The sequence below is a fragment of the Cajanus cajan genome, chromosome 1, assembly GCF_000230855.2.
Source record: "Cajanus cajan strain Asha chromosome 1, NIPB_CcT2T_4, whole genome shotgun sequence".
Taxonomy (NCBI): domain Eukaryota; kingdom Viridiplantae; phylum Streptophyta; class Magnoliopsida; order Fabales; family Fabaceae; genus Cajanus; species Cajanus cajan.
The window spans coordinates 81,350,494-81,377,696 of NC_138517.1; the positions used below are offsets into that span (position 1 = coordinate 81,350,494).

General features: G+C 30.3%; 2 protein-coding genes across 4 annotated transcripts; one reads left to right on the top strand and one right to left on the bottom strand.

Moving 5' to 3' along the window:
• The first annotated feature begins 8,610 nt into the window (after positions 1-8,610).
• LOC109803280 (uncharacterized) lies at positions 8,611-15,863 on the top strand. 3 transcript variants are annotated; one of them, XM_020364785.3, is made up of 6 exons: positions 8,611-9,333; positions 13,082-13,176; positions 13,266-13,382; positions 13,507-14,319; positions 14,498-14,714; positions 14,858-15,863. In XM_020364785.3, exons 1-6 carry the CDS (start codon positions 9,054-9,056, stop codon positions 15,427-15,429), a joined length of 2,094 nt encoding a protein of 697 aa, XP_020220374.1. In that variant the 5' UTR covers positions 8,611-9,053; the 3' UTR covers positions 15,430-15,863. The 3 variants fall into 3 exon arrangements, with proteins under 3 accessions (XP_020220374.1, XP_082920640.1, XP_082920643.1); XM_083064514.1 differs by lacking the exon at positions 8,611-9,333 and adding an exon at positions 9,365-9,890; XM_083064517.1 differs by lacking the exon at positions 8,611-9,333 and adding an exon at positions 10,463-10,762.
• Positions 15,864-18,137: 2,274 nt separating this feature from the next.
• ADA2B (ADA2 2B) lies at positions 18,138-25,854 on the bottom strand. The gene is made up of 13 exons (XM_020366352.3): positions 25,472-25,854; positions 25,191-25,246; positions 23,167-23,345; positions 22,283-22,348; positions 22,035-22,160; positions 21,865-21,940; positions 21,284-21,344; positions 21,160-21,206; positions 20,963-21,064; positions 20,377-20,599; positions 20,034-20,244; positions 19,322-19,588; positions 18,138-18,816 (listed from the first exon to the last, which is right to left on the bottom strand). The coding sequence occupies exons 1-13, from the start codon at positions 25,519-25,521 to the stop codon at positions 18,625-18,627; spliced, it is 1,656 nt and encodes a 551-aa protein (XP_020221941.1). The 5' UTR covers positions 25,522-25,854; the 3' UTR covers positions 18,138-18,624.
• Positions 25,855-27,203: the final 1,349 nt, after the last annotated feature.

Genomic DNA, 27,203 nt, shown 5'->3' on the forward strand with positions numbered 1-27,203 from the left:
TTTAAGTTTTTTTTATAGCAAATTTGTTGGAAAAATTGTGATTATTATTAAAATTTGAGATTTTTTTTATTACTTAGGTATACTAATTTATGTAATTTTTTTTAATTATTAAGAAAGAAATGTATTGAAAGAAATATCCAAAATAAATATGTAAACTTTTTTTTTGACAAACTGTCCCACCAACCCACCATTAGGTAGGATGGGCTAGAGCAACCAACCCATTTCACTTGACAGGTTAATCCAACATGTTTTTTTTTGTAAATAGTGGAGCGAGTCTAAATGAATTGAGCTGACTCATTTTGTCATTCTTAGTTAATATGTATTTATGATGTCATGAAATAGTATTAATCTTTTTTTTTTCACACAAGTGTTCTAAAACTTCATCTTAAACTAATTTGTTTCAATTGGGAGATAAGTAAAGTTTGGTCAAATAGTATTAATCTAATGTAATTGTCCAATTATGAGAATATGACAAGTATTTTGTCAAATTTTATGAGTTGTAAACAAATACCACGAAAACTAAATTATAAAAATATAAAAATAATAATAATAATAATAATAATAAAGAAAGAAAGAACCTAATTCTAATTTTTTTTTTTAGTTTAGAGATGTAATTATAAATTTTCGAAAAATTTGAGGATGATGTCATCTATTAAACCTTTTAAATACATATAAAAAATAAAAGAAGAAAAAGAAAAAAAAAAAATAGTTTTAAGTCAATTTTTACCTATAAAAAAAATACTTGTTAGAAAATATAAATTTCTTAAATGAATTTGATTACTTCGAGTTATTAGTCCTTAACTATCTATTAAACGATACCTTGGTTTACACGAAGAAAAAAAAATCAACTTATGCCTAAAATGAATCGATGAGATGAGATGAATACGCAATATCAATGGATTCTTTTTAACACTTAATCTAATCATGGGCTGCTCTTTCTATACTTCACTGGGCTTCAAATATAAATGGAAGGTTCATGATATATATACCTCCTTTTTTTTATAAGTACACCTTCTTTTAAAAAAAATAATTAAAATTTTAAAATATTTTTAATTTTTTGTTTTAACTTTTTAAATTTTACATCCACAATATTTAATTTAGTACTTTTTTCATATATCTTTCCTCTTTTTTTCAATTTTTATATGCACCCCTTTATTTTTCCATCCCACCTATTTTGATAGCATGTGAAAACTGAAAGAGAAAAAAAATATGTGTGAATAAGAAGAAAAAAAAGTAACAAATTGAAAGTTGAAAGTGTAATAAAATTTTTTAAAAAAATTATAATATTTTATAAAAAAAATTAAAAGAAGGAGGTGTACTTATAAAAAAAAGAAGGAAGTGTATATATCATGATCCGGAAATTTAGTATCTCTGTCCATTGGGCTTATAAGGGCCCATGTAGACTGTAGTTATAGGGCCAGTCAAAATAAAACACGAGCAATATATAAAAACTACTTTGAAAACGTTGCTTTCACTTATAATGATCTTTTAGTGTATAAATACAACTTTTTTTAAGTGAATTTATACACAAAGTATATGAACAAGGACATGATTTAACTTCAAAAATAAATCCATAAACACCATAAGAATATTTATTAAAAATAAAAAAAAAACAAAAATATTGCATTTAATTTATTAAAAATTAATAAATTTTATTACTTCCATTTTTTTACTTGATAATTACTTTGAAAATATTGTAACTCTCATCTTACTAATAAATTTATTACTTTCATTTTTTTAATGTAACTTTCATTACTAATTTTAATCTTAACATGATATTCCTTTCAAAATATTGTAATTTTTATTAATAAGTTGATATAAGAATGAAAAGAATAAATATAGTTTATATAATCATACATAGAGATAGTAAATTTTCATGTAACTTAAAAAAAAAACAAAACAATATAGATTGTGTATTTTACTGTTAATCATTCGAGATAAAATTTAAGGACTAATATTTATTCTCCACTTTTTTTTTAAACATGTATATAAATTTAAATGAAAAAGATACATTTTAAAATATAAGGTGTAATCGAAATTAACTTAAAATCGTACCTGAGATTCTAATAACTTCGTAACTAGTCATACATATGCATATATTCTACTCCCTCCGTTTTTTTTTATATAAGAAATGAATAAGTAATTATTAAAATTAATAAAAATAGTTAAAATATTTCATTTTTATTAATAATATCATAAAATTTAATTTATTCAAAAATACATTTTGAATTGAATAGTTTAAATAATATTTATGTTTAATGACATTATATTTAACTTAATACATGACTTTTGCTGCTAATAAATGTAACTTATATAATTAATAGATCAATAAATATATTTATTTACATAAAGTATGAAAAGATATTAATAATTAGTATATCTTAAAATTAACAATTAATATATCTTGAAATGAGTCTTTGTTTCTTATAATTAAAAAAAAAGTACCGAGTTTATAGTATTACATGTGATCGTAAACAAATTATGAAAATATTTAAGTTAGTTTTACACTTTAAACTTTTTCTTAATTAGATTAGTAATCTATGTGATGCACAAATTTATTTTTAATCAACTCAAAATATTATTAACTTATTTTATTTTTTAATTATAAAAGAAAAAAATTATTCGTGTTTTCTCCGCTGACCGCAAAGCTTAACATAATATTATATGAAAAAAAATATTACATCATAATCATATTTAGAAATGTGTAAATTATAACATATAATTATAATATATATATATATATATATATATATATATATAATTTTACACTTCAAATTAAGGGCATAATTATTATATCAATTGTTCAAAAATAAACATAAAACAAAATTAGAAGATTGAAATTTAATTAAGAGCCCTTCAAATCACTCAAGTAGACATAACTTTAGCCTCAATCTTTAGAGAATTTGAGTTCACAAATGAATTTCAATTTTCTTGTTGTTTTTAAATTGTTTGCCACACAATATTTCTTTCAATTAGTTTTCAAATGAGTTTTTCCTTTTTTTCCTATCTCTTCTTATTTCACATCCACATCTTTTACTTTCGTTATTAATTATATCAAATATTGTTCATATATTTATTGATATGAATTTTTCTTAAATATATAAATTAATTTTTAAAATTAACAATAAATTATGATAATTATCTTAAAATTGGTAGTTTAAAACAAAAAGTTCAATATATAACTAATTCAAACAAATAAATAATTATAGAAGTTCTTTCAAAATTACTTCTTTTCAAAACTACCTCTTACAGGAAAAAAAAATGTCTCTTTACTTTTTTTTCATTACAAAATGTGTTCAAAGTATTAAATATCAATAAGCAAAAAAGTCATGTCTCCAACTTTTTTAAATTGACATAACTTGTTAATAAATTATACATAATAAGAAGAAAAAATAAAATATTACTCTTGTTATTTATTTACATTACTATTTATGTTGTGCATGAAAATTGTCCACAAAATTAATTTATTGAGAACATACAAATCATTTAAAGCTAGTTAGGTAGAAGAGGAGTTAAGAATTTTTAATTATTTAGCATTGAAAACAAAGAATTTGACACAGTTATGTGCATAATTATCTGTCATTAAATAAATAAATTGAATTAATTAGTTAAGAGTTGTAAACAAAAAAATATTTAATGAAGAGTAGTTATAATAGGTATATAAAGTATTAAATGGAAAATGGACCGAAATCCCAATTACTTCAATTTATATATATTATAATAAGATATGACATGTCTCAATTCCTCCAACTTTTTTTAAATTGACATAATTTTCTAATAAATTATACATAATAAAGAAAAAAGACTAATTAAGCAAACAATTAAAAATAATATTATTTTTGTTATTTATTTACACTATTATTTGTGTTATATATGAAAATTGTCCACAAAATTTATTCATGGAAAATATACAAATCATTTAAAGTTAGCTAGATGAAAGATGAGTTAAGAAGACTCAAATCTTTTAACTATTTAACACCTAATAAATAAAGAATTTGATAAGGTGACATGGATAATTATCTACTATTAAACATATGAATTGAATTGATTAGTTAAGAGATGTAAAAAAAAATTAATAAAAAACAACTGTAGTGTTTATATAGAATATTAAATGAAAAATGGACAAGAAATCATAATTAGAGAATCATTTTACTTCATATATATTAAGATAACAAAGAAAAAAAACTAATTAAATATACAAATAAAAATATATATTATTTCTATTATTTATTTACATTATTATTTATGTTGCACATGAAAATTATTCACAAAAATTATTTATTAAAAACATATAAATCATTTAAAGTTAGCTAGATGAAAAAGGAGTTAAGAAATCTAAAATCTTTTAATTATTTAACACCGTAAACAAAGAATATAACATAATCAGATGCGTAATAAATTGTTATAAAATAAATAAATTGAATTAACTAGTTAAGAGTCGTAAATAAAAAGTATTTAATAAAAAAATATTTGTAATGGATATATAGAGTATTAAATAAAAAATGAAAAAAAATCATAATTAAAGAACTTGTTCACTTTATATATAGTATTAAGATAAGATTCCTGGAGGAAGGGCATAGAGGAATCTCGGGAAAAAAAATATTACACTTATAATAAGTTTTTCTTTTTCTATCACATCACTCATCTTCTCTATCTTTTTTCTTTTTTATTTCTCATCTTTCTCTTAAATATTTTACGATATAAAATTTACGTACTATTACAATTACCATAATAAAAATCCAGACCAAGGATGAAGATATATCTAAGATAACAAGTTCCAACTATATATCTAATATGATTAGAATCCAAAAAAAAAAAAAAAAATAGTAGCACCAATTGGGAAATAATTGTATATATTGCCTCTAAAGTTAGCTGCAATGAGAATTGCAGAAATGGGGCTGCTAAGTGTCTATTTGTATAATTGGTGGCGTAAATTTCAAAGCAACGAACAGAAAAGCATGAGTCTTGATATTTTGATGCTTTTAAATGAATCCACGTTTAACTGAACCAAATGGAAAAACAAACACACCCTAAACTACTAAAAACTGAGCATATCATGAGAGATTATTTGTTCCAAGTCTTCACAAGCCTCGAATAACCAAATTTCGAAAAATCGATATAGAAGTGATGTAAAATATCAATTTTGCACCAGTGTTCCAGTGCCAGATTCCACAGATGAAAATTTTCTTCACTCACTGATTGAAATTTGAAAATTTTGAAGGTGCATGTGATGTTATCTAGTGTTTGAAATATTCTTAATTTCTTTCCCATATGATACCAGACTATATATATGTACATTACTGGTAGTTTGATGAATATGAAAATGAATGGAGATAGATTAATGTGAGAAGCTATTGAGAAAGCAAGTTATTTGATGTTCTTTGGCTTCTGAGTGTCACAATAAACTTGTGCTATATCCCACTGACACTTGTGGCTTCCATTTTGTGGATGGAAATTGACAGCAACTATACTATACTACCAACAATACACCAAACCTTATCTTGTTCATGCCTTATCTTTCCGTGCCCTCAATGTAATGTAGTAAAAATGTGGATCCCACCACCTTACATGCCCCCCTCACAAACGTTCTTTCTTCTTCACTTGTCCTTTCTTCATTGCCTTCTAAATTTGGGTAAAGGTCAACTTAAAATATAGATTCTAGTTTGCAACAATTTGAATTAAGAAGAACAAAAAATTATCACTATTTAAGATAATTTTATTAAAACAGTTTACTCTCTTAATAAATGCATTACTTTGAATTGTGATGATTGGATAATTCATGAGGGGATAAAATAGAACAAAATTAATTAATATTACATTGAAAAATGAAAATATCAATCATCATATATTTTTTAAATGTCATAACTGCAATAATTGTGGACAAGGGGAGTATAAACACATTTTAGGCTTTAATACATTTTTTTTCTACTCATCTTTTATAAATTTTTGTAAATTTTGTCACCCAATTTTCAAATTTTTATACATTTTATGACTTGTTAATTAATCATTTGATGTTATTACTTAACTAATGAAATAATATGTTGTTTACTAATATGAATTATTATGTGTGATATTTATATATGATAACATGAAAAATTGTTACATCAACATATCAATTAACATTCACACGGTCAACTAACAAAGTGATAAAAAAAAATGCAAAAAATATGAAACCTAGGTGATAAAATATGTAATTTTGAAAGTTAAGTTACAAAATTTGTAAATATATAAAAGATGAATATAAAAAATGTACAATTAAACTCATATTTTTATCGGATGTAGTGTTTTTGTTTTTCATTATAAATGTAAGGAGAATGAGAATATCTCAATAAAAGATAAAAATAAAAAATTTATTCTCAAAAAAAATTATATAAGAAATTACATTTATTTTATCTTAAAGAGATAAATATTTCATTTCAAAAAGACAATAAAAGTTTATTCTACTCAACATAGTGGTGACTAGTAATATTGAAATAGTATATATGAAATCTTAAGTTTAAATTTTGTAAATTTTCTTACTAATCACAACAAAAAGAATGTTAAACCTATACCATCTTCGATATAAGACATTATATTGTTTATATATATATATAATTAAATAATATAATTTCTTTCAATTCATAGTTTTGCTTTTGATCTCATATTAAGCACGAAATCAAAGTTCAGCCTTTAATTAAAGAAAGATTACCACATATACTAACAACTTTAAGTAACATTATCTTATTTTACAAAACTAATACTAACCATTGAGTTATGAATATAATTTTATTTTTTGCATTAGGAATATCTTCAACCAATAATGAGAAACTATTGTTTTTAAAGCATAAATTACTTAAATAAATTTCACGTTTAATCACACATACACTAACTTTTTTTTCTCTCTCTCTTTTAGTTCTTGTGGTTTATAGAATTTAAATAACACACACTATTTTTTTTCTCTTTTAATTCTTGTCGTTTATAGAATTAAAAGATGAAATTTATACAACTGTAAGATTAAAAAAATTAATAAAAAAAATTGTATGAGAACTAAGATAAAATATTTTTAATTATAAAAAATAAAAAAGTAAAGTTTATAAAACTGTATAGAGAGAAACTAATTAAACCTAAATTAAACTTCCAAATTAATTTTTTAATAAAAGTATGCATGCCTTTTGGAACAAAATGCTTAAACCAAAGGCATCGCTGTCGTAGACAATCTTAAATTCCGATTCCGATTCAACGTTACCCTACATGCTACGCTGTGAAAATCACTTCAGATACTAATTCTTCTTTTATCATTTCTCTCTCAAAATTGTTGAATATATATATATATATATATATTGTATTTTTCTTCTTCAAATATGTACAAATTAAATTAACGTTAATCACGTCTCGATTACATTTCTAATAATTGTTAGATAAAATTAATAATGTGAAAGACTTAATTTTTTTATTCAGTTTTTTTTTTTTTTGACTCTGAGAGACTTAATTTATATACAAATTTAATTTTTTGTATTTTTTAGTTTGTTTTGTTTTAATTAACTGATGAGAAAACACACGTACTATATGTATACTTGTATAGTATATGAATATGAAACGGTCGGTATTCTTAACTTTATAAAATATCTCCTTATATATTATATATATATTATACCTATTAGGCTTAGCATAATGATTTAGAATTTAGGGTTAATAATAGGAACGATATGAAATAGTTAGAAGTACGAGGATCTAGGTTTAATTTTCATTGTGATAATTTTTGTAATTTTTTTTATTTTAAAAAAATAAATATATATATATATATATATATATTATAGAATAGATAGATGCTTAAATGTATTTTATTAGAATAGAATTAAAATTGCTAATATTTTAAAAAATAAACTAAAAGTAAAATTACACAATAAAATTAAAGGGTACAAATGTCAAAATAATTAATAAACTGCCATTTGTTTAATAAACTATCGAATTCACATGATAATTATTTATTTTATATAAATTTATTTATACAGTTTCATAAATAAATATTTTCATTACATATTTTATTATATTTTAAATTTATCATAAATAAATATTTTTGATATAATTTAAATTTAAATTTATGATAAATAAGATATAATGTAATATAAAAATATTTTAATTATTAATAAGTTTGTTCAAAATAAATATATCAAAATAAAAATGAAAAAGAATATCTTAAAAGGATAAGAGATTTAAAAAATATATTTTTAATAAAAAAAATATCTCATTTTGATTGATATAAATTTTAAACTAATTTATGTTTATAACTACCTCCAAATCATTTTCTCTATTATTATATATATTCATTTTCTAAATCTCACACTTTTTAAGTAAATATTCATTATTTTTTTATTTTAAAAAATACAGAAATATGAAGTGTGTTTTTTTTATAAATATAAACATTATACATAAGGATAATGTTTGAATCTTGTAGAAAAAATATATATTTTAGGTTAATATTGAATTACTTCTTATTAGATAATAAATTATTTATTTAATATAAAAAATTATGAGAGACTTGAGGAGGTATAGATAGAAAGTAGAAAGGAAGGAGGTGTGGACTGTGGTGAAATAGAAATATAGAGAATAGAGTGATGGAAAATGGGAGGTGTGACGTGTCCGTAAGTAGAATATCCCGGAATGGAGAATTCCCATTATGCCCTCTCTGTTCTTCCTTCTCTTCTGCGCCAACTACGCCCATTGAGTGGATTGAGGCATTGAGCACATGGCACAGAAGAAGAAGAAGAGAAGGTAAACTAAGGACTCAACACTCAACACTCAACACTTCTCTCTCTCTCTCTCTCTCTAACCAAACACAACACTTTTTTTCTCTCTGCCTCTCCATTCAACCGACTGGGCTGGGCCCACTCCGTTCCGCTTCGTGGCAGACGCAAACAAGCCTCCATGAATGCACTTTAACATTTCTGTCCTTTTGCTCAACCATTCTTCCTTTGACTTGAGTTTCGCCTCAATTTTCTATAAAATTCTTGTTTGAGGTTGTGTTGGTGAGAATGGTTTGAGGGAGGGTTGTGCTAGGGTTTTGGGGAGTGAGGATGTCGGGTGGAGTTTTCGTGGCGTGGGAGGAGCGGGTGATTTGCCAGGAGCGTGGGAACCGAGTGATTCATTTCTATCTGAAGGATGCGTTGGGGAAATCGGTGCTGGCGGTGGTGGGGACTGAGCGGAGTGTGAGGCACATGATGTATGTTGTCCCTGACCATTTCTTGCAGGCTTATGGATCCACGCAGCCCATTAATGCTTGCAAGTGGAGGGCGCGGAGGGAGGTCGTTGATTGGCTCACTTGCCTCGTCTCTCACAATCGCCAACACCATGCAGGTGCTTTTTCTTTTCACCTATTTTCGAGTTTCAGACTCTGCTTTGCTCGTTTAGGCTGTCACTATAATGTTAAGGTTTTCGTGATACCAGTTGGTGATGCATTTGTCTGCAATTTAAAACCTTGACTTGTCTAATGGGGTGACCCTTGGTTTGGTTGTTGTTAGTTGTTGGTGCTAAGCCAGTGTCTCGTACTCACATTGGAATGCTGTTAGGCTTGGTGGTTGTTAGTTGTTAGTTGTTGGTGGTGTGAGCCGGTGTCTTGTACTATCACCGGAAAGCTATAAGGCTTGTTCTGATTAGTAGGGTAACTGTGCTTCTGCTTCCCGTGAGTTTATCTTTTCAAGGAATTTGGTTGAGTATGTGCTGTGGGAATTATATGCTTTATGTCATTGTTGCTTGGAGGGCCATGTTGATTAGCTCACTTGACAGGGTGTGATCTTGTGTTTTTCATGTTTAGGGGGATTTGTTTTTATGAAACATTGCATGTTCCTGTGTGCATGGATTTTGGCTGGTGGAATTTTATAGTGAAGGTTGTTGTCGGTGCCTAATGGGACAAGGTTGGTTGTCGTTAGTTGTCGGCCGTTAACCGTTATCTTGTATTTTATCTGCTAAGCTATGAGATTGTTCTGATTAATTGTGTAACTGTAATTCCCACGTGTTTATCTTTTCAACGAATTTGGTCAAGTCTGTGTTGTATGAGTCATAGAGTCTATTTGGATACAAACTAAAAGCGCTTCTGAGAGTTTCTTTACTGAAAAAGAGTATTTTCTGGTAGGGAAGCTCTCAATAGTGCTTATAAGCTTGCATCCAAACAGGTTCATACGCTTTGTTATTCTTGCCTGCATGACGACTTACATGAAAGCTGTATTTATACACACTTTATTCATGGGATGTTGTCTTTGGACTTTCATATTGAGGATTTTTCGATGATAGGTGAATTTTATTTCGGAAAGCATAGATTTTGATGATTTCTTGGAATAGAGTAAATTGGTTTATTTTAAAATAGTGTTGTTACCACATCAAATATTTTATGTGTTACTTAAGCGCAATCGTATGAAATTTATATACTATCTTCTTTTTAAATATGTTGTTACGGAATGATTAATAATCACCATGTTAGCATTTGTAGCTGTCGTTTCCATGGTAACTTAATAAATGTGAGAGCAGCTGTGATTGGTTTGTTATTCCTTTCTCGGGAACATGAGTTATCAGGTATTGTAATTACTAATTAGTACATTATGATATTACATTATATTTGCACTTGTGGTTGGAAATTGCATGGTTTGGGGGTGTAATTGGGCCTAGCTTAAAGGATTTTTATGAAGATTGAAAGGAAGAGCAAGGTATATCACATCCTTGCCTGCTACCATTATGAAGCAGGGCCGGCAGAAAAAAGCTCAAGCCTTGTGAATGAATGAGCAAGATTAAGGTAATAACAAAAGAACTAGCATTCTAGAGTTGAGAAACCACCCAGATCTAAAAATATATTATGACAACTTAATACAAGTCTTATGAACTTTTTATTCTTGGGTTACTTGTATAATACCATACTAGTCAATCCCAAATAGCACATGTATTCTATGCTGAGAAAAAAAAAAAAAAACCTAAAACTGAAACGAAGTTTTGTTGTTTTGACTTTTTTTAGAGAGATTGAAGACATAACAGAGCAGAAAGAAATATAAACATGGTTAAAATGGTAATGTATATTGGATAGGCTCATAGGCCACTACAGCAAAAACTGACCAGAAAATTGCTGTATGGTGAGCGACGGGGAGTAGATCTGTAAACTCACGGAGGATTGTGGAGAAGAGCTCTGCTGAGGCTAGAGCTTGCACTTGCAAATGTTAGTGGATATTGAATAGGCTTATAGGCCACTACAGTGAAAACTGGCCAGAAAAGTGCGGTGCAGCACACGAGAGGAGTAGAGCTGTAAACTTGTGGAGGACTATGGAAAAGAGCTCTACTGAGGCTGGCACTTGCACTTGCAAGGGCGCACAAACAAATTTTTGGGAAACCTAAAACAAGTCAACTTAAAATTCTCTGATATCCCAATTTCTCCCCCTTTAAAAGCTTAAACTGGCACTCAGTTAGGGTCAAAGCAGTCTTCAGCCCCATATTCAAAATAAAGACAGCAAAGGTCGCAAACTGGCATGATTTGCGCTGCTTCTCTCATGATAACCAGGCACAATGTGACCCGGTTCCAAGGATTGGGACAATCTCACCATTCGATGGTGTTGCTATCGTGCGCTACTAACTACTATGTATAATACTAGGCCTGGCCCAAAGAATACTATCTCATCTAACATTTTGACTGATAGCCACCGAAAGATCACATGCTAGTTACATGACTACTTAATGCAATGGTAATTCACATTAAAATCACCACAGAGAGGGGAAAAAACAATTCTTACATTAATTGCATGGAAATATATTTAATAATGGGCTTGTGGCTCAGTTGGCCCTGGCCCCATACCAACCTGCCCTCCACCTACACATAAAGAAGGAACTTACAAATGTCAATAAACCATTGGTGTAGCGAGTTGTTTTGACTAGATTTTGTTTAATATTTATATTGCATACCTTTCCTTCTTTGATGTTGCTGTCACTCTACTAATAAAAAATAGAGCTTGCTGAAAGAGAGATCGAGATGTTTTTCTGGGCCAGATTTATGATGCTTGAAGAAATGGGTACTGTACAACTTGATATATTTCCTTTTACCATCGGTGCTAGGATTTGGGATTTTTGTGATCTGTTTGTGTTTTAGATCTATGGATTTGTCAATTTTATTTCATTCCTTTTTGTTTAAGATTGAAGCATTAAGCTTGGTGTGATCGTCTTCTGCTGATTGAGTAGCAATTGATGTTGAAACCTATTGGTTTTCATTTTTGTTGATTTATTTTTGCTTGAGCCATGACACATCGGTAGGATTGTTGCCTAGCGACCATGAGTCATTCATAAAATCAGCCTCTCCCCTCATTGGGGTAAGGCTGCATACATTTGTCCATTCGCTAGTCCCATATTCCTTACACAGCCACTCTTGTATTCCTCTTTTTATTTGGATGTGAGCCTGTATTTATTTCATATGGTAAGACTTGATAAGGTATCTTTTGATCAATTAGAATTTCTTTTTTGTGTCTATGAAGATAATTTAGGTATTAAGTTGGGTAATTGATGTCAATCTGTTTCCTGAATCAGTTTTAAGAACAACTTTGTCATCACTAATAAAAAAGAAATCAATTGATGTTAATGAACTTGCTAATTCATGCTGGTGTGGCCTCATTCCTATTCTTATATTCAAATAAGGACCTTCTGTTGATGAAGATTGTGGTTCAGTCTGTATCCTGCTAATTCACTATTTTGGTTGTTCCTAGAAAGTAAGATATGGATGTCATATATAGTATGAAGTGTATTTTATTTAGGTACAAATACTAAGACCAATAGTTTAGCGTTGTTACAAAAAGGAACCAGAGATCAACTAACACTACATCTGAATTGCAGTTGGATGCTAACATCTTAATGTGGTTATTTTAGTGATCCTTTAGTCCAATAAATTAATAAAATGCTTTAGGCCCTTTTTTATGCCAATCTGAATTACTGGTTTTTTAGATGAATCTCTTCTTTTTATCTTGTGTATATTGTTTTTCTTTTCCTTATTTTGCTACAATTAGATTCACCAATTCTTTCTGAACAGTTTTTCTGTAGTTGTGGAGAGAAAATATTTTGAGCAACCATAATCTTTCTGTGACAGGTGTACAGCTGGATGATTCGGCACAAGCCGAAGAATCTCTTAAGATTTTAACACCTGGAGTCAATGTCAATAATAAGATTATACCTGATAAAATGGTATGACAAGTAATTAAATTCATCTCTGTATATTTCCCTTTCTATCATTATGCCATTAATTCACCATGCCCCTGTTTTTTGTACTGCAGATTTCTAGAAAACTGAAATTTCAAAGCTCAGATATTGAATGGTCAGGCTTGGCTTGGCTTTGTGCTAAACAGCTGAAGCACTACTCAGGGTTTTGCAGGAATGGAACAACCATAAGTGTGAGAAAATTATTTCATTTTTCATTATAGCTCAATTTTTCCTACTTCATGTTATCATTTACTTTTTTTCTGTTTTTGGACGGGGTTTAATTTTTATGATTCTCAATTTTCTTCTAAATTTTAGGTTCATTCATTTGTATATATCATGGCTGAAGAAGAAAACCACTATCTTGGTTACTTGGAAGATATGTATGAAGACAAGAAGAGACAAAAAAAAGTGAAAGTACGGTGGTTTCACCATGGTCAGGAAGTTAAACATGTGATTCCACAGCTGACTCTGCAAGAGGGAGAGGTTTTCATCACACCTCATGTTCAGGTGATCAGTGCTGAGTGTGTCAATGGTCCTGCAACAGTGTTGACTCCTAAGCATTATGATAAATACCTGGCTGCTGTGCCTCATACCTCTTTATCTGAGATCCATACATGCTTTAGGCAGTTTAAAAACAATAAGCTTAAGCCCTTCGCACTTACAAAGTTGCGTGGATATAGTAACCAATCTATACTTTCTTGTTTGAATAGTCCTATTTTCTCCAAGAGAAAGGCAAAGTGTGAAAAGTCACACACAGATGATGATGAGAACCTTACTCAAGATGATCCTTTAAGGTCCAGCAATAAGAGGAATAGAAGTTCTAAGGATCAAATGCTCGAAAAGGGTTTATCTGGTCTGCAAATCTCTGATCCTACAAATGAAATGACAAAATGCGAACCAAAATACCCTAGTTTAAGATTAAAACTATCAAGGAAAACAATGGGTATTAAGGTTATTGGACCAAAACCTCAACTGTCTTTCCAAGTTGGTGAAAAGATAGAGTTTCTCTGTCAAGATAGTGGCATTAGAGGATGCTGGTTTAGATGTAAAATCTTGAGTATGTCTCCGAAGCAGCTGAAGGTCCAATATGAGGATTTGCTGGATGTAGATGGACCAGAGAAACTAGAGGTATGCAATGGCTTATCTATTTATCTATCTACTGTGTTTTTTCTAGCATCATACAAATACTTGTTGTAATGATTTTTGCACTTAGAAATCCAATCATCTCACCAATTATCTATTGGGCACTATTGGTGAAGCTAGGGAAAGACTATGGTTCTCAGCCCTGTTGTTAACACTTTTGTAGGAATGGATCCCTGCATCTAGAGTGGCAGCTCCTGACAAGTTGGGTATCCGATGTCCAGGCCGCTTAACAGTACGGCCATGCCCTCCTGAATATACTACAAGTCATACTTTTGAGATTGGAGTGCCGGTGGATGCCTGGTGGTGTGATGGATGGTGGGAAGGTGTCATAACTGCAGTTAATGTTAGCGAAGATGGAATCCTGCAGGTTTTTAGCCCTGGTAGGATGCAATACACATTTTTTTTCTTTAATTATTTTGTGCTATAGTTCACTGGCTCATGGATGAACAGTCCATGAGTTTGGGAATCATGCCTTGTTTGGGTTATATATATCTCATGGTTGGTAGTATGGTTTTCCCTTTAGGTGAAGAGAGATTCCTAATGGTCGACAAGAAGAACATTCGGGTTTCCCGAGATTGGATCAGTAACAGGTGGGTTGATATACAGGGAAAGCCTGACATTTGCAGCTATTTGTCTTCAAACGTCAGGTGCAGTGTTCGGATGTCAGCTAATTCTGCAGTGGTAGGTGGATCTAAGTCTGATTGCTCTGCAATAGTAGTAAATAAACCATCATCGATTGTCAAAGTTGAAGTTGCTAGGGTTGAGCCAGATTTATCTGGTTTGGAGGCACCTACTTACCTGGAAAGCATGAAGGGGGCTTTGAGGAAGCCACTCTATGCCATTCACGAAGACAAGGATGACAACTCTGGTAGTGGCTGTGATGATGAAGCTGACAAGGCTGTGAAGACTCTTCTGGCCTTTAATGAAAACAAGAATAATAACTCTGGTGATGACAATGATGCTGACACTGACAATGACGACGATGTTGATGAAAATGATGATAATGATGCTGACAATGATGATGAGGACAGTGAGGAAAATTTTGATGGTTCTGAACCAAAACTTGATGCAGCAGAAGTAATACGAGCTGCATGAATATATGATAGAGCTAAATGGGGAATTTTTTCTCTCCTGCTGAATATACCTGAAGGTGGAATCACCTTGTATATAAAACAAAATGAAGCCCCGAGGTAGTTATATATGCAGAGGATAATGATTTTCAAGTTTCTGACTTGAGGATAATTGTAGTGTATAGCGTTATAGCTTATGTTCTTGGGTTAATGAGATCAACTTCTATAGGATGGTATTAATATACATTTTAGGCTCCATGTAGGTCGTGGTTGGTAGATGCTCAATTGCACATATCAGTTGAAACTGCGTATCATAGTTAGCTCATGAGTATAGTCTGTAATTTGTGATTTTCAGTAGTTTTGGCTTTTGGCCATGAATCTTACAAGTTTAAAGTGTTACAAAATCTCCCATGTTTATATTCTATTTCAATATTAGAGGGAATGAATGTTTTAACCAAATCTTCCATGTTTATATTCTTCTATTTCGATATGAGAGGGAATGAATTTTTAACCAAGTGCATGTTGATCTTCGAGTGGGCAATGGATTTGATTTTCTAAATAAAGTCTGTATTTCTTATTTTTTTTATACTTTTTATTCATATTTAATGGGTTTTTCAATTTAACGATTTAAATTTTTTTACTAATCGAGTGTTCTTGTTTTTAGTGTAATTTTGAAAATATTTTTCTATTATAATTTGTCTCTTTTCATCAATAACACATGCACACTACCTCTCTTTGTTGCATTTTCCTCTTTAATTTTCAAGCAGTGACTCGTTTCTATTAGTGCCACTAAGAGCACATAAAATGGGAGTTATTTATAGGGAATTTTCATTCACTTTAAATGGTATTATTGTGTCGCATCATTTATAAATAATTTATATTATATTTATATAATTTTTGCTTTAATGGGAGTTGTTTATAAGTACATACACTTTTTGACAACTCATATTACACTTTTTGATAAATTTTAAAAAAGAAATTAATGGGAGAACAAATCAAACCTCTCCACATGAACTCAAACAAAGTATTTTGGAGAAAGTACATATCTTAATTTTTAACAATTTTCATTGTCATGTCACTCCACTCCGATGAGAGTTTATAATAAAGGACGATGATTAGTTTTTACAAACTACCTTAGCACCTCCTTTAGAGGTGCTCTAATAGTGCTGATCAGTAAACATTAATGTTTAAACTAACATTCTATGCTTAAACAAGTTGATAGAGATGATATTAAGATCTAAAGTGACTTTTGAATATTCTGGATCTTAGGAAAAAAAAGATGTACATAATAATAGAATTGCAAAACGAAAATAATTGATTACAAGATTTTTTTTATTGTTATACATGATTAAATTGTAAAGTAAAAGGTTTAAGTGGTCTTCATGGATGGCTTTCAAGAACAAGTTATGAATTTTGTTTTTGAATTTTAAGTTGTTATGGAATTAACTGAAAGCTATGTATGATATGAAACTTTTAATTTTCAAAAATGCTTTGTGGTTTGCATTAGCTGTGGATCCTTTACATTTATTTTTCTTCTTTTGCAGTTTTATTTCTGCCTTATCTAAGTCACTTATTCGAGCACTAATTTAAGCATGTCTTTTGTTCTTCACTTAAATGCTATAGCCTTTAACTGGATAACAATGCTACTAAAGTTCACCATCGGTTCGAGAAGGTAAAATCTTCATAATGACTGTTTCATGATTCGAATCTTTTCAAATCCATAACCCTTCGACTTTTTTTATACACTACAATCCTTTAACACACTGACAAAATCTAAAATCCTATAGTCATATTAAGCAATTTTTTTTTTTTTTGTAAATATACAAGCAATAAATTAAAGAATGTTGATAAAATTCTCGCGTGCAAATTTGAATACATGATTTAAGTTTCTCCCGTCTATTTATTTCCTGGTTAAAAAGTCTCGAACCCCATGCTTCGCTTAAGTAAATTTATCTATCTATCTACCACCATGTCAAAATTATCGTACATACCCAAAAAAAAAAAATAGATGCACGGATAGAAAGGACATAAAGAGAAAAAATAAAAGATACTCCTTCCATCTCAAAATGACTATAATCTAATGTTTCTGCATATAAATTAAAAATAATAAATTTATCAATTTTTATACAATTTTAAAATAATCTCACTCTTTTAATAAATACATTACTTTTAATTGTGATAGTTGAATCATTTATAAAAAGTAAATTAAAAAAATAATTACATTACATTAAAAAATAAGAACACCAATTATTTTTAATATTTTTTAAATACTAAAGCTGCATTTAATTTATAATAGAGACAGTATAATAAATGATGTAATAGAAGTTGAAGAGATGGGAAAATAATGAAATGGACGGCCAATCTTTCATGATAGATATTTCTATATTTTGGTATGGTTTGGTAAGCAGACTTGGGGTATATTTAGATTTTTTTTTTCAAAATTGCTTATAGGAGAAGAAAATAGCAAGCTAAAATAAAAAAGTTTATTTGTAAACTAAAATTAGCATTATATCAAAATTTTATCACATTTCTGAATTTTAAAGTTCTAGAATTACTCCATATCTCAAATTTATCATAAACCATCAAATATATTTGAATAAAAATAATAATTTGAAGATTTTCTACGGAAGAAAATTTATGTTAAAACCAACTTTATTTAATTTTAAAAGTTAAACTTGTTTGGCCAATGAACAATGAACAACTAAAATAGCAGATAATACAAAAATAAGGAAATCAAAAACACAAATAAACCTATACTTTATTATGAGAAAGAGTAACCCATAATTGTGCAACAAGCCATCAAAGGGCATCAGTACCTTAAAAACTTGAGTGCTGTAGAAACTCTATAGATATAGAAGACTTTGAATAAACAAAATTTGAGTCTACCCAAGTTTAAAATAAAACCAACACCTTGACCCTGCTTACATAATAATACATTACTTTAGCTTGCCATGTCTATCCACTCCGTACAGATGCAACCACATTCATGGAGTTGGTGAGTTGGGTAGGGAGAGAAGCATGAGAGATGTCAGATAAAATCATAATTAACCTGTGTGTATAGTCCATCCATCTTTTATCTAACTCAGCCCATTACTAAAGCTTTGATGCAGTACTTCAAAATTTCTATCAACTTTGTTATACAAGTTTAATTTATTTTAATCAAGGAAGGCTGGAAGAGAATAATCTATCATGAGGTGATACATCAGATGCATGGGAGGCCTCAGGGTGAACCAATTCCCTTTTTAATGAGCATATCATACACCCTGTCAATTTTCATGGCATCCATCTTGAACAACTGATGGGCGTCTGATTTTGCAGAGACAGTGCCAGCAAGTATTTGTAGAGACAGTTGCTCTTGCATCTTTAGATATATGGCTGGAGGCAACCTTAGCTCACAACATAAACGTTTCTCCTGCCAAGGTAGAAACAGAAAATCAATGAACAGTGGGCTAATTTAAAAGGAAAACTTGTCAAAGACACTATTTTATACATAGAGGGAGGGGGAAAAAGATACTAAGTTTAAGAAATTCTTAGAATTTGTGTTTAGGTTGTGCCTCACTTATATATACCATTTTGATTATATTATTAAACAATCTGAGATCCTTGACACATTCCTCTCGTCAATGACTAAACATCTTGAATGTGAAGTTACAAGACTGTCTAATAATGGCATGATAATAGGTGGCTCAATAGGCACAATAACAACCACTAAGATAGGCTTTGATGCTGTCTTAAAATTTGGATTTGAGTCCATCAGTCCAACTCAACCTTAAAATCTAGTTGAAGTGGTAAGGGTTCCTCCACATACACACTATCTAGTCATATCATTAGTCAATATGAAACTTCCAACACTAACCGCACCCAACAGAAAAGTAACAGCATTTAAAAGGATTTTGGGGGAAGGACTGCATGTTTACCGGTTCAGAAAGTAAATCTGCGCCATAGTATCCCGTGACATCCATTTCGTTGACAGAACTAGAAGTAGCAGGTCCTGCAGGTCTTGCACTCAAATCCTTGCCAGCAGAGTCCGGAGACATTAATGCATTTGGAACCCCCTGATTGCTTGGGCCAACCTGAGGACTTTCTTTTGTCCTACGAGCACTTTCTTCAGCTTCCCTTTTTCTCTTATGTAACAGATATTTATCAGCTTCAGCTGAATTGCGGCAACCAGCAGCCCGGGCTTGCTGCAACACAGTGTATTACAAACATGAAGAGTTAGGGTTAATTGTTTGATTTGTGCATGCAGTATGCACATTATATAATCTATATCGGTAGTCAAATTGAAGCACCCATTTAATATAAAAATCTAACTTTTGATATATTAACACAACCAATTCTTGCAACCGAATCTAAAACTAGGATAGGTCAATTGGAATCCTGCCAACTTAGATGCTTGTAAGACACCTAAAAAATGGTATAACCAGACTGATTAGTATGTAAATTTTCCTAATCCGCACAAGCAGTACAATGCTCATATCTAGCAGTTTCTACATACATTCAACCAAAGGACAACAATACAGAAAAAAGATAAAGATAACAAAATGCCCCACAAAAAAGCATCTAGTTTTCCAAAAGAGAGAATAAAGGTGAGAATGTCCAGAATAATTTAAAGGCATTCATGTCTCAAACCTTAAGCTCTTGAAGCCTTTTACGAGTTCTATGTTCAGAGATAACTATTCTAATCAGTTCCTCATGCTCCTCTTTAGAATGAAAGCGCATGAATAAGTCATATTTCCGACATACTGTCTTCTCCTCAGGTGTTAAATCCTTCTCAAATGGATTTGGGTATAATAAATTTCTTTCAAGTATGAAATCCTTCCTACGCTTTCTTTCATCGAGCCTGTAACATTTTTCAATTTAAAGACAAAGTGTGAGCAATGCATAGCCAATACCCTGATAACATCATTACTGTTAACGGTTGACTGTAACTGATTCAGAAAGAGAAGTGTATAAAAATAAATTGGTTGTTTACCTTTTTGAAAAGTAATGCAACACACGTAGTTTCAGCTCTCGCTCATCATCAGTGTCAGTGTCCTTAAATTCCATTTCAGCCAGTAGTTGTTCAGCATCATGATCATATTCAGGATCAAATTCCTGTCTTTTGGCATTATAACCACTCAATTCTACTAAAGAAGGGCCTTCATTGCCTGAGGAAGTTGGCTTCTTTCCTCCAAAATCTCTGTCTATTTGAGAATCTGCCAATGACATAGAAAGTAGGAAGTTTAATACAGAATATGCATCATTAATTTCCAGGAAGAACATGCATTGCAGATAGGTAAGCTAACTTCAGTAAGGATAAGATGCAAGTGTCAAGAGTTTAAAGCAAGAAGCTGCGCCCACTTTACCGTACCTCAGCATACACAAAAAGTTAGTTTTAGTTATACTAGCAATAGAATACTTGCTACATCTCAATTTTAATTTGTTGCCATGGTTGAAAAATCATGCAAAACACAAGAATCCTTCAACTCTTTTTTCAATTTTCTATGGAATTGAAAATCCAAACGATAGAATTTATTAAAAGTCAATTGGGGTTCAGGACCAAATATAAAAATGCACACCTTCCATTTTGATGACTCCTCCTTTTCCCCGGCCCACATTAGATGCCTTTTGGTTAGCACCAGTTGCACCATGTGTGTTACCCAAGGGGCCAGAATCAGACTCTGCAATATAAAAGCAAGATAGAGATCCAAAAAAGATGAACACAGGTAACTTGATGTATGGATAATTAATTAGCCATGAACTTATTTTGCTTTACCTGAATTCAAACGGTTAGCGGAGCCAGCTTTATGGGAATCTTCAACTCTGAATCAACAAATTGACATCAAAGAATGTGGTATAGAGATGGCATGATATAAAACATATAAAGATGACAGCCTTACTTGGCTCTAGATGGAGAAAAGGAAGATTCTGCCTTTAAACTAAGATCCCCCATGGAAAATCCTGTGCCAATCACAAGTGACAAATGATTATAAAAATGTCATAACACAAAAACCTATCAATCATGCAAAATAATCAGAAGCCACATATGATTGTAAATTTATCACTCTTATCTAAAATATTTTATGCAAATTTCAGCATCATGTGGTACATTTATATTAATCTACAGGAGGCCTTCAGGTATTAATATTTGGACACATAAACTAAGTTAAAGGCAACAAGCTCATGTCATTCAAAAGAAGTGGTTCTTAAAATTTGGGCTTAGGGCTTCACTCCACCCTACAAAAGAAGCTCGTAAGCTTCGTAAGCTTTATTCAAGTCATATCTCTAATTGATGTACGACTAAACACCGCCCTTGAGATTGCAATTATGCAATCCCAAAGAGGCTGCAACTAAGACAGGCTAGGAGTGACCACAACTAAAGTGGCTTTTCCAACAGTGGTAAATGAGATGTGTCTGCTTAAAACAACATACTATGCATGTGAAATTAAATTAGAAACTAATGTTGTGGATTGTGACAAACCTTTCTTGTCTTCACCCTGCCCTTTGGCCATGGCAAGGAGTTCTTTTCTGTTTTTCCCAACAACATGAGACATGTCCTAGAAAATAAGACAGGTCAAGATTTAATATACCATTATAAGAATAACTATAATAAGAAGAATTCATAGCAGCTACATTTGATGCCCATCATACCGGAACGGGAAAAAATGGGGAGTTTGAGTATACATTCGTATAGTGTTCTATGCATGTTTCTTTGTTTTTGGTTCCAACATGCTCAGCAACTTCTGCCCAGTTTCCCAAGCCATACATTTCAATTCCCTAACACCCAAAAGTTATTGCTCAAAAGATCAGATATAAATAAGAGATATCTTCTTGGAACACATGCTTTATAGTTTTGAACCACTAGTCACCATTACTCCTAGGAAATAAATTTGAAGTACCTCTAGAAGCAAAATTTCATCATCTGCATTCCAGTCTGGGCAAATAAGAGGGAAAGACAAATTATCCTGTCAAAATAAAATCATATATAAACAGACCTTCATAAGGGAATACAACAATATAGACAAGACCAGCAGTAACACAATTTTCTTAACAGCTTGGGACAGATTAACTTAAACATAAATTTTCACAAATATGAATCACATTTCACACAAGGTAACAAAATAAACAGTTTCAGAACAAACTTACAATCTAACTTAAGCTGTGAAACACCAACATGACACAAACACAGAAACACAGCTAATGTCTAAAATATAGGACATGGAGACACAGTATATATATGTGGTATGTGTGTGTGTGTGTGTATGTATGTATATATATAAACTTTACAATTTTTATATGATAATGTCTCTTAGAAGACAAATCATATCTCTTAAAAGTTAAAACAACTAGTATTTTTAGTAAAATGAGTCTCACAAGATTAAAAAAAAAAAAAAAAGATGTTACGAGCCTTGCAATATTTAGAAATGACAAATTTTTCATTTTTTTAATAATAGGAGTTTAGATAAGTGTTTAGCTCTAAGAAAATATGTCAGTTCACTCTCTTGGCTTGAGTCCAAGTTGTATCAGAAAGGTGTTCAAGCTATGCCATAGAGATGTCTACGCGTGTGTAATAAGTATCGTGTCTAAAACGTGTCAAACAGCATTTTATAGATGTGCTTCATAGAACTTAAGTGATTAATCCTATATTTGAACAGAGACAGTCAGACAGCTCAGCTAGCAGTGTAGCAGGAAAAATAACACGTAATTTTCTCTGTAAAAAAAGCTTTAAATTAAGTAATTAACTAAACATTAAATGAAACATTTGAGATTAACAGTTACTGACCATAACCCTGTATGGGTGGTTGTTTTTATGAGGTTGCACCTCAGCTCCAACAGAAACGCACTCTATACACAAGTCAAAATCTGGGCACACTGCACACTTGATACGGATTTTTCCTGTTATATCTTTATTACAATAATTGCAGTGGTACAGAGCCTTTTTCCCATCACCTGCTCCTTGGCCTGATTCACATAAAAATAAGTAAAATTATTTTCAAACAACAATATCCATGAATCAACAAAGCATTAAAGGTTCAAGTAACTATCACTGCTATAGTATTTTCATGTGTGAAAAATAATGTTTAGTTTCTTTAACCTAACAAACATTCCACCAGCCTTCCAGTACAACTCCAGTGTATCACTACATTTTTTCATGTTTCATTTATTATAAATGAAAACAGAAATTCCAGGCCACACATATAATATCTTCAGCAAAAGATTATTCAGCGTATGCAAAGAGAGATTTGTAGAACTTTGCATTTGATAATTGTTGATGACATAATTTAAGTTACTTTAATACACTGGAGTTACAAACTTATAGTGTTTAAAATAAATACACCTTAATATATTCATTGTTGCTGACGATATGTTGTACATACATGTAAACAGTTGTGACTATCTCATTTTACAACAACATCTTATCCCACTATGTGAGGTCAGCTATATATGGTTCACGTGGCATCTTTAGGCTTGGTAAAAGATCAAAATTTTAAAGATATTATGTGCCATGAGATTCCTATTGACAACTTCTTCCAAGGTCCTTTTTAGTTTCCCTCTTCTCTTCATAAGACTAAAAAACATGCAATTTACTCTTCTCACTGATGCTTCCCAGGGCCTTCTTGGTACTTGTCCAAACCACCTTAACTGATTTTCTGTCATCTTTTCCTCAATCAGTGCTACATCAATCTCTCCTCATTTACAGTCTTTTTATATCTTATCTTTTCTCATGTGGCCACACATTCATCTTAAGATTCTCATCTTTGTCACTCCTATGTCCTATCTTTTTCTTGTCCTTAAAAGTCCAACATTCACTGCCATAGAGTATGGCATAACCATAAAACTTATTTTTCTCCCATTTTTACTTCTATGTTACATTCCTCTTCTCTATTGCAGATATTGCAATGCATTCTCTGTCTTACTCATACATAAGCAAAAACCCTTTGTTTTCAAAGTTTGTCTCCAAAGTTCAAGTTGAAAGTGTATTACTTTCCTTGATTACAATCAAAACTATATCATCTACAAAAAGATGCAACAAGAGATTGTCCCTGGTAAACACGTTGAAAACTAAATTAAACAAGAACTTAAGCTGAGCCTTTAAGTTATACTATCTCTATAGGAAAGTCTTAGGTTTCACCTTTTGAAATTCTCAACACTAGTAATTACAAAAGAGAAACCAACAGTTTGACTATTATCCATGCTCTTTTACTTCTACGATCCGAATTCTAGAGTAATAGGCCGTATTTTCCTCATCTTGGATTTTTAGTCCTTCCATAATAGGAGCCATTCCTTGTCTATCATTGAAAAATTTATAAAAATAATTCTCCCATCTCTTTTTAATATTATGATTTGTTGTCCTTTCCTTAGTACATCTTAATCGATCAAAATCTTTTATTTTCATTTCTCTATTTTTGACAAGCTTATATATCTTCAGTTCTCAATTTTTGTCTGAAGATTTTTGTGAAATTCTTTAAAAGCTTTAGAGATCATCCACAGATTCTCTTCTCTATTCCTAGCATTCCTATACATTGCCCAATTCTCATCACTATTCAACCCATAACATTTTAAAGCATGAACATTTTCATTCATCACCAAAACTCTTCATCATTCAGCCAAAACCTTTTGATTCACCCAAAACTGTTTCTGCAACCTTCCTTATCTTCTTAGACATTTCATCTATAATTGTGATTGCCTCATTTCAGTAAATTTAAATTAGTGAAGATAATATAGCAGATTAATCCACTATAATATGTTGCATATTGTAGTACATAACTTATTACAACACTGCATAACGTTTAAAAAAAATATTACCTGAAGCTCCAGATTCTAAATTTTCTCCACTGGCAGCATTCTTTTTTCTCCTTGACCTACACAAGCAAAAAATAATAAATAAATAGAGAAAACACAAGGAAAGAGAAAAGATAAAGAAAATTTCAGTTGGACATCAGGGGACAAACTAAGCATAGCATTTTACTGCAACTGTGATCAGGTATACACATCCAGAAAAACAACAAAATTCAATCACAATTGACATCCTCACTCACACAACAAGAAAAGATAATAAGAAAAGAAGAGTAAAGAGAGAAAGAAACCTCTGGTGGGGGTCCTCATCAGCGTGAAAATTCCCACGAGAACGGCCCATTGATTCTCTGCGCGAACTTCTTAATGAATCTCAGTTTGTGGAGATGCAGGATCACGATGTAAGAAAAGGGCAGCAATAATTTGTTTTTTAAAATTGAAATAAAGATAAAAACCCTAAATTTTTTAAGACAAAAATTAAGGGATAGCAGTTGGGGTCACACGAATTTTTGAAAAAAAAGAATTGAGGCTGTTGCCGCTGGGAATTTGGATGTGGGTTCTGTATTCGCGCTAAAATACTGTGAAAAATATATGATAGGGCGAATTGTGGAAAAGAAGTGCGACAAAAGATTATGTTTTAGCGTTGCCTATGGTCAAACCAACTTGAGTTTGTTGCCGTGAGTGAACTCAGTTACGAGGAATCTGTTTCAAGTGTAACTAGTATTTTTTTTTGTAAATAAAATTTAAAATAAATTATCATTTAAATTTAAATTTGATTCATGTTGTCAATAAATTGTTAATAAATAAATATTTTTATTATATAAGTTTTAATTTAAATTTATACTAAATAATTATATTATAATATAAAATTATTTATAATTATTTATAATTTTTTAAAAATTATCAAAATTTGTTTTTTAGAAGAATAGAATGAAAAGTTAAAGTAAATTAAAAATAAATAAACTGCCCTAAAAATACTATCTACTATGAGTTATTTTATAAATCTGACATTTTTTTAAAAAGTTTGGTATGCAATATTAACTTATCTTAGATAAATAAAGTTAAAACAAATTAACAAATTTATTTTTAAATATGTGTGCAGATTTTTTTTACTTTATGTTATAAAAATAATAATTTATTCTATCATTATTAAAATTTAGATTTTAAAAATTAATGTTAGAAGGACGGTCATGCATATACATGTATGTCAATGTAGAGACATGCACAAACTATAATAAAAGAATAAAATCTTATCCAAAAATAATTTTCTAAGTATTCACTATATTCTATTTAGAACATTCTAAATAATCAACTATGAGTATGAAAGAAAGTGGAGATGAATATGCAATTGCTATAGTTTCTATTTTCAATTTCTTAGATTTTATAGGAATAGAAAATGTAAAAAGTTTAAACGTAAAAATTTGTAAAAATGTTAAAAATATTGATAATTAGTTTTTTTTTTTTTGCATTGTAAATTTAATTATTTATTTATATTATCGATAATATATATATATATATATATATATATATATATTGACAATTAATTTCTTATTATATTATATGGATAACAATTTTTTTATAAACTTAAACTCAACCTTTTAAATAAATAAATTTTTTTAAAAAATTTAAATCTGACTTTTTTATTAAATAAGTTATGTTAGGCTAAGTCAGACTTTTAACAAATAAGTCAAGTTGTAGGTCCTTATTTAAAGTTAAACATATTTTCATTTTACCTGTATGAGTGTTGAATTGACATATTTATTATACTAGTATTGTAACACGTGCAATGCACGTGCTAAATATAAACTTTGAGGAGTCTGTATTTATTATTCATGTCGGAAGATTTTCTATCATTTGTGCCTCTAATTGACACTTCTGAGTGTTAGAGTATGGACTCCAAGGAGAAGAGGGAATTGCAATGATTGCAAGAGCATATGACTGAAGTTGATTGAGTACCTCCAATCCTTAATGTCACTAAGAAGTTTCCTTATCATGTGATATTGTCCTTGGGATTGTCATCCAACC

Excerpts from the sequence above, each read along its gene's own strand:
- ADA2B (XM_020366352.3), bottom strand. The coding sequence starts at position 25,521 with ATGGGCCGTTCTCGTGGGAATTTTCACGCTGATGAGGACCCCCACCAG. Across the intron at positions 21,345-21,864 it reads GCAGGGTGAAGACAAGAAAG|GATTTTCCATGGGGGATCTT; the intron begins GTTTGTCACAAT and ends TGATTGGCACAG. Across the intron at positions 20,245-20,376 it reads TTGCATTACTTTTCAAAAAG|GCTCGATGAAAGAAAGCGTA; the intron begins GTAAACAACCAA and ends AAAATGTTACAG.
- LOC109803280 (XM_020364785.3), top strand. The coding sequence starts at position 9,054 with ATGTCGGGTGGAGTTTTCGTGGCGTGGGAGGAGCGGGTGATTTGCCAG. Across the intron at positions 9,334-13,081 it reads CAATCGCCAACACCATGCAG|GTGTACAGCTGGATGATTCG; the intron begins GTGCTTTTTCTT and ends TTTCTGTGACAG. Across the intron at positions 14,715-14,857 it reads CCTGCAGGTTTTTAGCCCTG|GTGAAGAGAGATTCCTAATG; the intron begins GTAGGATGCAAT and ends TTTTCCCTTTAG.